The sequence below is a fragment of the Salvelinus fontinalis genome, chromosome 14, assembly GCF_029448725.1.
Source record: "Salvelinus fontinalis isolate EN_2023a chromosome 14, ASM2944872v1, whole genome shotgun sequence".
Lineage (NCBI taxonomy): Eukaryota > Metazoa > Chordata > Actinopteri > Salmoniformes > Salmonidae > Salvelinus > Salvelinus fontinalis.
The window spans coordinates 15,537,509-15,550,704 of NC_074678.1; the positions used below are offsets into that span (position 1 = coordinate 15,537,509).

The 13,196-nt window shown below is 43.4% G+C and overlaps 1 protein-coding gene across 2 annotated transcripts in view; it reads right to left on the minus strand.

Annotated features, from left to right (window-relative positions):
* The window catches only part of gmds (GDP-mannose 4,6-dehydratase), a 257,578-nt gene that overhangs the window by 56,202 nt on the left and 188,180 nt on the right, over positions 1-13,196 (minus strand). For both annotated transcript variants that reach the window (XM_055944036.1, XM_055944037.1), the window contains 2 exons: positions 8,683-8,801; positions 5,503-5,599 (listed from right to left, as the gene is read on the minus strand). In XM_055944036.1, coding sequence (XP_055800011.1) covers positions 5,503-5,599; positions 8,683-8,801 — 216 coding nt within the window. The remainder of the gene's footprint in view (positions 1-5,502; positions 5,600-8,682; positions 8,802-13,196) is intronic.

The window sequence follows — 13,196 nt, forward strand, 5'->3', positions numbered from 1 at the left end:
GCTTGTGAGGTCTGGGGTCCGCTAAACAATCAAGAATTCACAAAATGGGACAAACACCAAATTGAGACTGCATGCAGAAATATCCTCAGTGTACAATGTAAAACACCCAAATAATGCATGCAGAGCAGAATTAGGCCTATATCCCAGAAAAGAGCTGTTCAATTCTACAACCACCTAAAACGAAGTGATTCCCAAACCTTCCATAACAAAGCCATCACCTACAGAGAGATGAACCTGGAGAAGAGTCCCCTAAGCAAGCTGGTCCTGGGGTTCTGTTCACAAACACAAACAGACCCCACAGAGCCCCAGGACAGCAAAATAATTAGACCCAACCAAACCATGAGAAAACAAAAAGATAATTACTTGACACATTGGAAAGAATTCACAAAAAAACCCATTGCAACCTAGAATGCTATTTGGCCCTAAACAGAGAGTACACAGTGGCAGAATACCTGACCACTGTGACTGACCCAAAATTAAGGAAAGCTGTGACTATGTACAGACTCAGTGAGCATAGCCTTGCTATCGAGAAAGGCCGCCGTAGGCAGACCTGGCTCTCAAGAGAAGACAGGCTATATACTCACTGCCCACATAAAAAGGTGGAAACTGAGCTGCACTTCCTAACCTCCTGCTAAATGTATGACCATATTAGAGACACATATTTCCCTCAGATTACATAGACCCACAAAGAATTAGAAAACAAATCCAATTTTGATAAACTCCCATATATATTGGGTGAAATATCACAGTGTGCCATCACAGCAGCAAGATTTGTGACCTGTTGCCACAAGAAAAGGGCAACCAGTGAAGAACAAACACCATTGTAAATAAAACCTATATTTATGTTTATTTATTTTGCCTTTTGTACTCTAACTATTTACACATCATTACAACAACGTATATAGACATAACAATACATTTGAAATGTCTTTATACTTTGGGAACCTTTGTGAGTGTAGTGTTTACTGCACATTTTTTATTGTTTGTTTCACTTTTGTTTATTATCTATTTCACTTGCTTTGGCAATGTAAACATATGTTTCCCATGCCAATAAAGCCCTTAAATTGAATTGAAGAAAAATACAGACCGAGAGAAAAGGAGACAACTTCTCATTTATCAACCCTCACCCCTCCTCCTCCCCCATCTGCCTGAGGGCCTTGAGGCAAACCACAGAACTGAGCTGTCAATCACCACACAGCAGTTTATGCCAACAGCGACACATGAACCTGGAAATATGATGCATTGACACACACACGCACGCAAACACACAAAGTATTTTCGATACACTCATACAGACACAATGTTCACAGTATTCCAACTAACCCTAAACCTTCTCTTATCTCCATTTCTGCAGAGACAAACAAGTGAGAATCTCATCAGCTGCGACTTTATCTCCCTAACCTCCAATTCTCTCTCCACCCATCACAGGTTAGCCTTATCACATTTCTCATTAACAATCACATCCAACAAAAATATACAGCACAGAGCACTTAAATACCATCTCCCTGACAACTAGAAATATCAAACATAAACCACACCTGAACACCTGTACGCTGTCCTGTACACTAGACTGTTTGTCTGAGCTCAACCTGAACCAACCACTGGGACTAGCTGTGTCTTGTACTGTGATGGACAAAGCCCAGAGTGAATGACAGCTCCATCACCTGAATGAAAGGTTAACAGATAGCAACGGGTAGACTACAGTTTATGGTTCAGGCAGTTTGTCTGAGACTCAACGAACATGTACAGCCAAACAAATAAACTCTCTCTTATTCCACACAGAATGACTTCTAACCACTTTACGGTTTTAAATTGACCTGTCAGCAAATATCATGGGCTAGGCTATACTCCCTAACTAACCACACTACCTTCAATTTCACATATACACTGAAAATACAAAACATTAAGAACACCTGCTCTTTCCATGACAGACTGACCAGGTGAATCCACTTCAATCAGTGTAGATGGAGGAGGAGACAGGTTAAATAAGGATTTTTAAGCCTTGAGACATGGATTGTGTACGTATGCCATTTAGAGGGTGAATGGGCAAAACAAAAAATGTAAGTTCCTTTGAACAGGGTATGGTAGTAAATGCCAGGTGTACCGGTTTGTGTCAAGAACTACAACGCTGCTGGGTTTTTCACGCTCTACAGTTTCCTGTGTATCAAGAACAGTCCACCACACAAAGGACATCCAGCCAACTTGACACAATTGTGGGAAGAATTGAAGACAACATGGGCCAGCATTCTCTCTACAGTACATGTATCAGTCACCTTCGACAACACCACCAGACCAGAACACACCTGCTCCCTCCCTCTGTGCATACTCCCCCTTTATCTACATCTCCCCTCCGCTGTCCCGAGGGGCTGGAGAGACGAATTATGAGCTCATGTCAGACACACATACTGACAGGGTTAATGACGAATTACACACACATTAGCACACAGCCTGGGGACACACTCACATACAGTATATAGATACGTTACAGACACACTCACATAGAGTATACAGTTGAAGTCGGAAGTTTACATACACTTAGGTTGGAGTCATTAGAACTCGTTTTTCAATCACTCCACACATTTCTTGTTAACAAACTATAGTTCTGGCAAGTCGGTTAGGACAACTACTTTGTGCATGACACAAGTAATTTTTCCAACAATTGTTTACAGAGAGATTATTTCACTTATAATTCACTGTCAAAGTGAATTATAATTCACATTCAAATTATAATTCAATTATAACTCACATTCAAAGTCTTGCCATACATTTTCAAGATGATTTAAAACTGTAACTAGGCCACTCATGAACATTCAATGTCGTCTTGGTAAGCAACTCCAGCATATATTTGGCCTTGTGTTTTACGTTATTGTCCCGCTGAAAGGTGAATTAATCTCCCAGTGTCTGTTGGAAAGCAGACAACCAGGTTTTCCTCTAGGATTTTGTGCTTAGCTCTATCCAATTTATTTTATCCCAAAACAATACCTAGTCCTTGCCGATGACAACCATAGCCATAACATGATGCAGCCACCACCATGCTTGAAAATATGAAGAGTGGTACTCAGTGATGTAGTGGATTTGCCATAAACATACCGCTTTGTATTCAGGACATAAAGTACATTTCTTTGCCACATTTATTGCAGGTTTACTTTAGTGCCTTATTGTGAACAGGATACATGTTTTGGAATATTTGTATTCTGTACAGGCTTCCTTCTTTTCACTTTGTCATTTGGGTTAGTATTGTGGAGTAACTCCAATGTTGTTGATCCATCCTCAGTTTTCTCCTATCACAGCCATTAAACTCTGTAACTGTTTTAAAGTCACCACTGGCCTCATGGTGAAATCCCTGAGCGGTTTCCTTCCTCTCTGGGAACTGAGTTAGGAAGGACACCTGTAGCTATGTACTGACTGGGTGTATTGATACACCATCCAAATTGTAATTAATAACTTCACCATGCTGAAAGGGATATTCATTGTCTGCTTTTTTAAATGTTTTACTCATCTACCAATATGTGCCTGTCTTTGCGAGCCATTGGAAAACCTACCTGGTATTTATGGCTTAATCTGTGTTTGAAATTCACTGTTCGACCTTACAGATAATTGTATGTGTGGGGTACAGAGATGAGGTAGTCATTAAAAAACGTATTTTATTTTGTGACTTATTAAGCACATTTTTACTCCTGAACTTATTTAGGTTTGCCATAACAAAGGGGTTGAATACTTATTGACTCAAGACATTTCAGATTTTCATTTTTAATTAATTGGTAAAAATGTCTAAAAACATTATTCCACGTTGACATTATGGGGTATTGTGTTTTAGCCAAGTGACACAAAATCTAAATTAATCCATTTTAAATTCAGGCTGACAAAATGTGGAAACAGTCAAGTGGTGTGAAAAACTTAGCTGTGCTAGTCACTTTTCAAATCATATTCTTGTTTGACTGAGTATTGTATCCTGACCCTTGAAACACCCACCCACCCACCCACCCACACACACACACTCACTCACACACACACACACACACACACACACACACACACACACACACACACACACACACACACACACACACACACACGATGACAGGTACTTCCAGTTGAGCAGGGGAACAATGCTAAGCCGCAGGAGCAGTGTCACACACACATCCTGTCTCAGGGATCAGAGGCTAAATGCTCCTCATTCTCTCCTCTTTCTCTTTAAATACTCTTATAACCTGCCTGCCAGTTAATGAGGGAAGGGAGAGTGAGTGAAAAGACACTCACAGACACAAGGAGAGCAAGAGTGCAAATAATCAAGAATCCTCAAACTGTACAATACCCCTCTCTTCCTCTCCTCACCCCCTTGGATCTGTGTGATCATGTGTCCAAGTGTAAACTTTCTCTACCCAGTTCAACCAGTCTGTTTTACATCCATAACTAACTAAACGTCCTGCTCCTATTTCATCTCCAGACTATAAGAGAGAGGACTGACAGTGGTTCCCTCCGGTATCTACTTTCTCTCCCCAGACAGAGTACTTCATCCCCAGGTGTGTGTGGAAGTCCATCCCATCCATCAGTCACCAGTGATTCCTCTATAATCCTGCAGCATCACTCAGCTGGGTCCTAATCCTCCAGGGCCATCTCATAGTTCAGAGGGTCCTGCAGTTTAAACACTACCCTAATCCTGTCAAACACCCTGAGGCAATGCTACACCCCCCCAGGGGAACCCCCAGACCCCCCCAGGGCACAGTGATGACAGAGGGATCTCTTTATCTCCATGTCTAGCTCTCTCCCTTTTTGGATATCACCCTCCCTCTCAACACAGTTCATCTTACAGACTCTGAGACGGTTCTTCACTCAACACAGAAAGACCTGCCGCAAACTGACCAATAAAATAAGGAATAAATCAAACTCACAGTACACATGTAATAAGATCACAACCGTAGAGTGTTGCGTGTCAAAATATGACTTGGCTTTCAGCATGTATTGACAGGATATCCATTACCTTCAGAGAAGACAACCAGATATTTCCAGCTGTTAAGAAAGCAACACAATGAGAGAAGGGGAGCTGGACCTACAGATGTCTACTGATCATGTTATGGCTGATAACTATATGGTCCCGCACACAATCCCCGGAGAGCAGAAGAGTAAACACTATGTGATGAATCTATTAAAGAGCTGAACGCCAGGTATGAGGAGCAGGAAATAATGTGTTGAAATAATAACAACCTGCAGCCATGTATTAAAGGGATACAAACATCCCATACTGTTCACTTCCTGCATTTCTCTGTCTGGAACACTCATTGTAATCACAAAAGACCCACAGATGGACTGAAACAAAGTCACACACCCCACCAGACAGCTCAGCTGTACCTGTTGTTTTAAACTGAGGTGTCTGAGGCATTTGCCAGCTCTATAGAAGGACCCGAAAGTGAGACAGGCCAGGTTGGTGCATTACCACTTCACCATCTCCCAGCACGCACGCACGCACGCACGCACGCACGCACGCACGCACGCACGACTCACCACTTCAGTAGGACGGTAGTACTTGGAGTCCACCTTCACATGAATCACCCCTGTCTCCTGGCAACGACCAACCTCGTTCTCATCTTTCCCCTCCCACCTGGAGAGACAGATTGAGAGAAAGAGAGAGAAAGTGAGAGAGAGAGAGAGAGAGAGAGAGAGAGAGAGAGAGAGAAGAATGGTAAGAGACAAAGTGAGAAAGAGAGCAAGAAAGAGGAAGAGGAGTAATGGAGGGAGAGAAATAAAGATTGAGAGAGAGGGGAGGAATGGAGGGAGAGAAAGAGGGGTAGGAATGGAGGGAGACAAAGAGAGAGAGGAATGTAGGGATAGAAAGAGAAAGAGAGAGAGTGAGAGAGAAAGGGAGATGTTCATCAGTAAATTGAGTGAGGGGAAACTCTCATAAACCACAGCTGTCCTGGGGTCTACCTCTTCTTCCCCCTCTATCACTCTTTACATGTGATCTTTCCCTCTTCCTCCCTACTTCTTTTCGGTGTCTGTAGCAGACAAAACATGTCACACACATCTCTGTCTAAATGACCAGCCTGTATCACAACATCTCTGTCTGAATGATCTGCTTGTACTACAACATCTCTGTCTGAATGATCTGCCTGTACTACAACATCTCTGTCTGAATGATCTGCCTGTACTACAACATCTCTGTCTGAATGATCTGCGTGTACTACAACATCTCTGTCTGAATGATCTGCCTGTACTACAACATCTCTGTCTGAATGATCTGCGTGTACTACAACATCTCTGTCTGAATGATCTGTCTGTATAACAACATCTCTGTCTCAATGATCTGTCTGTATAACAACATCTCTGTCTGAATGATCTGTGTGTACTACAACATCTCTGTCTGAATGATCTGTCTGTACTACAACATCTCTGTCTAAATGATCTGCCTGTACCACAACATCTCTGTCTGAATGATCTGCCTGTACTACAACATCTCTGTCTGAATGATCTGCCTGTATCACAACATCTCTGTCTGAATGATCTGCCTGTACTATAACATCTCTGTCTGAATGATCTGCCTGTACTACAACATCTCTGTCTGAATGATCTGCCTGTACCACAACATCTCTGTCTGAATGATCTGCTTGTACCACAACATCTCTGTCTGAATGATCTGCCTGTAACACAACATCTCTGTCTGAATGATCTGCCTGTACCACAACATCTCTGTCTGAATGATCTGCCTGTAACACAACATCTCTGTCTGAATGATCTGCCTGTAACCCAACATCTCTGTCTGAATGATCTGCCTGTACTACAACATCTCTGTCTGAATGATCTGTCTGTATAACAACATCTCTGTCTGAATGATCTGCCTGTACAACAACATCTCTGTCTGAATGATCTGCCTGTACTACAACATCTCTGTCTAAATGATCTGCCTGTACTACAACATCTCTGTCTAAATGATCTGCCTGTATCACAACATCTCTGTCTGAATGATCTGCCTGTACTACAATATCTCTGTCTGAATGATCTTCCTGTACTACAACATCTCTGTCTGAATGATCTGCCTGTACCACAACATCTCTGTTTGAATGATCTGCCTGTACCACAACATCTCTGTTTGAATGATCTGCCTGTACTACAACGTCTCTGTCTGAATGATCTGTCTGTACTACAACATCTCTGTCTGAATGATCTGCCTGTACTACAACATCTCTGTCTAAATGTTCTGCCTGTATAACAACATCTCTGTCTGAATGATCTGCCTGTACTACAACGTCTCTGTCTGAATGATCTGCCTGTACTACAACATCTCTGTCTGAATGATCTGCCTGTACTACAACATCTCTGTCTAAATGATCTGCCTGTACTACAACATCTCTGTCTGAATGATCTGCCTGTACTACAACATCTCTGTCTGAATGATCTGCCTGTACTACAACATCTCTGTCTAAATGATCTGCCTGTACTACAACATCTCTGTCTAAATGTTCTGCCTGTACTACAACATCTCTGTCTGAATGATCTGCCTGTACTACAACATCTCTGTCTGAATGATCTGCCTGTACTACAACGTCTCTGTCTGAATGATCTGCCTGTATAACAACATCTCTGTCTGAATGATCTGCCTGTACTACAACATCTCTGTCTAAATGTTCTGCCTGTACTACAACATCTCTGTCTGAATGATCTGCCTGTACTACAACATCTCTGTCTGAATGATCTGCCTGTAATACAATGTCTCTGTCTCAATGATCTGTCTGTACTACAACATCTCTGTCTGAATGATCTGTCTGTACTACAACATCTCTGTCTGAATGATCTGCCTGTATAACAACATCTCTGTCTGAATGATCTGCCTGTACTACAACGTCTCTGTCTGAATGATCTGTCTGTACTACAACATCTCTGTCTGAATGATCTGCCTGTATAACAACATCTCTGTTTGAATGATCTGCCTGTATAACAACATCTCTGTCTGAATGATCTGCCTGTACTACAACATCTCTGTCTGAATGATCTGCCTGTATTACAACATCTCTGTCTGAATGATCTGCCTGTACTACAACATCTCTGTCTGAATGATCTGCCTGTATAACAACATCTCTGTCTGAATGATCTGTCTGTACTACAACATCTCTGTCTGAATGATCTGCCTGTACTACAACATCTCTGTCTGAATGATCTGCCTGTACTACAACATCTCTGTCTGAATGATCTGCCTGTACTACAACATCTCTGTCTAAATGATCTGCCTGTACTACAACATCTCTGTCTGAATGATCTGCCTGTACTACAACATCTCTGTCTGAATGATCTGTCTGTACTACAACATCTCTGTCTAAATGATCTGCCTGTATAACAACATCTCTGTCTGAATGATCTGCCTGTAACACAACTCTCTGTCTGAATGATCTGTCTGTACTACATCTCTGTCTCAATGATCTGTCTGTATAACAACATCTCTGTCTGAATGATCTGCCTGTAACACAACTCTGTCTGAATGATCTGTCTGTACTACAACATCTCTGTCTGAATGATCTGTCTGTACTACAACATCTCTGTCTCAATGATCTGTCTGTACTACAAGATGGTGTGAATGTATACACAGACATACGCAGGTGTGTATGTCTGACTTCGTACATCTCTGACGATTGATGTGTGTGTTGTGAGTATGTGTGTGCATGCATGTGTGCGTGTGTGTGTGCGTATACTCACACAATGGTCTTGCCCACATGTTTGAAGGACTTCTCCACAAACTCCCTGACACTATGGACCTCCCCCGTCGCTATGACAAGGTCCTCTGGCTCCTCCTGCTGAAGCATCAGCCACATAGCCTGAGAGAGAGAGAGAGAGAGAGAGAGAGAGAGAGAGAGAGAGAGAGAGAGAGAGAGAGAGAGAGAGAGAGAGAGAGATGGAGAGAGAGAGAGAGATGGAGAGAGAGAGAGAGGTCAGGGTCAGATGAGCTCCTGCACTTTCCTGCATTTTCTTTAAAAAAGATACATTTAGAGTTAGATAAACTTGGATTTTTTGTCAAGAACACATACAGGATGCTACCCTCTACAACATAACCCTCACTTCAAATCAAAACTCAAAACCTACAACCTGATTTTGGAAGGATTTACGGAATCACCTGAATGGTTCACATCTACCAAGGATTAATTATTCTATACAGCAAATTCTCTGGAAAACAACAGAAACCTGAGAACACCACCCAACCTGGAACTGAGTGAGTAATGTCTAGTCTGAAACTATATTTGATTTCCAAAAGCCAAGAAGAAAAATACATGACACTACTTTATAAGGACTGAATAGTAACATAACTCTGCCAAGCTTGATACAGCTTCAACTAGCACACAAGTGTCAAGTGAGAGGTGTCAAAGCCCATTAGCCCAACAATGGCAGGAGAGTCGAATAGTCTACCCCAAACAAATGGAGAGGCCTTGGAAGCTGCCTCCCGCTGTTCAGAAGTAATTAAAATACAGTACCCTGTGCATGTAAAAAATGATAAGACAAGAAAAGATCACAAAATGAAGCTCCTTATGGAAAATCAAGAGACACTTTTTGCTGACTATTACAAAAATGGGAACATCAGCAACCTTATCTTCCACACAAACCATCCCCAGGCATGGCACAGTGCTATATTAGCACACTACCCCTCTGTTAAGAGAGGGGGGGTTAACGAGGGGTGGAAACTCAGGATTCTTGACAACGAGGACGAGGAGTCAGCTAATATAAATCTCTATAAGTCTGGAACAGTAATTGTACAGGGCAACCACAAACAGTTTCAGCTGGACTTTCACCTAATCAAAGAATTAGCCCAGCAGGAGAAGCTCTCCCTTGATAAAGATACCCCCACCCCAAGTGGGTCAGACCAAACCTCTTCACCATATAACCCCACAGACGAGCAACCCTCAGCAGACAGTCAACCTCCCAGTACAGAGTACTTCTCCCTCATTGAAATGAAGGATAAATTCACCCAGCTGGAGGTAAGGCAGGTGGAGCTGGAACAGCAGGTGATCACACTCCAGTCAGCACAGACCCAGACAACAGTCCAGCACAACAACACCCCCTTAACCAGACCTGGAGAGCTGGAGGTGGAGAGAGACATATCTGCACTATGGACAGTGGTGAGACAACATCAACAGGAGAAAGAGCAGGAGCAGGAGAAGAACAGAGCACTAGAGGAGAGGATCAGACTACAGGAGGAGAGGGAGAGGGGGATGGAGGAGAGGATCAGACTACAGGAGGAGAGGGAGAGGGGGATGGAGGAGAGGATCAGACTGCTGGAGGAGAGGTTGAGGGGGATGGCATGTGACAGAGAACAACCCACTAGGGAGGTGGCCATCCCCACAGAGACGCCAGCAGAACAGCCCACCTCAGCACCCTACAAAAGTCTCGACACCACAGCAGAACAGTCCACACCAGACCCTGACCATAGAAACGACATCACAACAGAACAGACAAAAGAAAAACCCCAAGCCCAGCAGCTCTCACCCCCTCTGAGCACCCCCCCTGTCAGCCACCCTGATAGCCCTCCTGACAACCCCCCCACACCCACTGAGGACAAACACAAGACACAGATTGTCCTTCTTATGGACTCAAATGGGAAATATATAGAAGAAAAAATACTTTTTCCCAAACACAGTGTGTCTAAACTCTGGTGTCCAAACACCCAGCGCGCCCTAGACCTTCTGTCTGAGGACAAACTAGGCTCACCTAGCCACATAATAATACACACAGGCACAAACGACCTGAGAGCACAGCAGGAAAGGGTGGCCACAGCACTGAAGGGAGTGATTGAAAAAGCTTCTTCTACTTTCCCCAACGCACAAGTGGTTATCTCCACCCTGCTACCACGAAAAGACTTCCACCCTGCTACAATACAGCGGGTAAACGCAAGCATTTCCCGTGACTGTGCCTCAAAACCAAATGTTTTTCTGGCACACCACTCCACCCTGGACTTGAACAGCCTCTATGACCAGGTCCACCTCTACAAGGCAGCAGTGCCCACCTTTGCCCGGACTCTAAAGGACATCGCTCTCAAACGAAGCCCCAACACTTCACACAGGAGCAACAGATCAATAGACACCCCACCCAGACCAGCGAGACACCCTCCAAGACCTCCAGGACCCCCCCCCTGGACCTACACACCCCCCCCCACATCAACCATGCCCACACCCAATTTAGGCCCCCTCAGATCAGACCCATGCCACTCCTGCCCACCCCATGCACCCCACCCCCGCAAAGAGGGCATCAACATGGAAGTCACACATACGCCCAGGTAGTGAGCGGGCAAACAGGCCCAACCCCCACTCTTACACTCGCCCAAGCCAACGGCATGTACCAGATGCTCAGCAGGCTCTGCTCACACTTACTGGCCTGAGGCCAAACCCCGACCAACAACATTGGACACTTTATGGAACAAAAAGCCTTCACTATATCATCCTGGAATATCCAAGGTCTGAGGTCATCTGCCTTTGGCCTAAAGAGCAGGAACCCGGACTTCACCAAAGAAATCGGTAATGCAGACATTGTCATCCTGCAAGAAACCTGGTACAGAGGAGACGGACCCACTGGTTGCCCTCTAGGTTACAGAGAGCTGGTAGTCCCATCCACCAAACTACCAGGTGTGAAACAGGGAAGGGACTCTGGGGGAATGCTAATTTGGTATAGAGCAGACCTAACTCACTCCATTAAATTAATCAAAACAGGAACATTTTACATTTGGCTAGAAATTCAAAAGGAAATTATCTTAACAGAGAAAAATGTCCTCCTGTGTGCTACCTATATCCCCCCACTAGAATCCCCATACTTTAATGAAGACAGCTTCTCCATCCTGGAGGGGGAAATCAATCATTTCCAGGCCCAGGGACATGTATTAGTCTGTGGCGACCTAAATGCCAGAACTGGACAGGAACCTGACACCCTCAGCACACAGGGGGACAAACACCTACCTGGAGGTGACAGCATTCCCTCCCCCATATGCCCACCTAGGCACAACTATGACAACATAACCAACAAAAACGGGTCACAACTCCTGCAGCTCTGTCGCACGCTGGGTATGTACATAGTCAATGGTAGGCTTCGAGGGGACTCTTATGGTAGGTACACCTATAGCTCATCTCTTGGCAGTAGCACTGTAGACTACTTTATCACTGACCTCAACCCAGAGTCTCTCAGAGCGTTCACAGTCAGCCCACTGACACCCCTATCAGACCACAGCAAAATCACAGTCTACTTGAACAGAGCAATACTCAATCATGAGGCATCAAAGCCAAAGGAACTGAGTAACATTAAGAAATGCTATAGATGGAAGGAATGCAGTTTGGAAACCTACCAAAAAACAATTAGGCAACAGCAAATTCAATCCCTTTTAGACAACTTCCTGGGTAAAACGTTCCACTGCAATAGTGAAGGTGTAAACTTGGCAGTAGAAAATCTTAACAGTATATTTGACCTCTCAGCTTCCCTATCAAATCTAAAAATCTCAAATAGAAAACCGAAGAAAATGAACAACAATGACAAATGGTTTGATAAAGAATGCAAAAATCTAAGAAATAAATTGAGAAACCTGTCCAACCAAAAACATAGAGACCCGGAAAACCTGAGTCTACGCCTTCACTATGGTGAATCACTAAAACAATACAGAAATACACTACGGAAAAAAAAGGAACAGCACGTCAGAAATCAGCTCAATGTAATTGAAGAATCCATAGACTCTAACCAATTCTGGGAAAATTGGAAAACACTAAACAAACAACAACACGAAGAATTATCTATCCAAAATGGAGATGTATGGGTAAACCACTTCTCCAATCTTTTTGGCTCTATAACAAAGAATAAAGAGCAAAAACATATACATGATCAAATACAAATCCTAGAATCAACTATTAAAGACTACCAGAACCCACTGGATTCTCCAATTACCTTGAATGAGTTACAGGACAAAATAAAAACCCTCCAACACAAAAAGGCCTGTGGAGTTGATGGTATCCTTAATGAAATGATCAAATATACAGACAACAAATTCCAATTGGCTATATTAAAACTCTTTAACATCGTCCTTAGCTCTGGCATCTTCCCCAATATTTGGAACCAAGGACTGATCACCCCAATCCACAAAAGTGGAGACAAATTTGACCCCAATAACTACCGTGGAATATGCGTCAACAGTAACCTTGGGAAAATACTCTGCATTATCATTAACAGCAGACTCGTACATTTCCTCA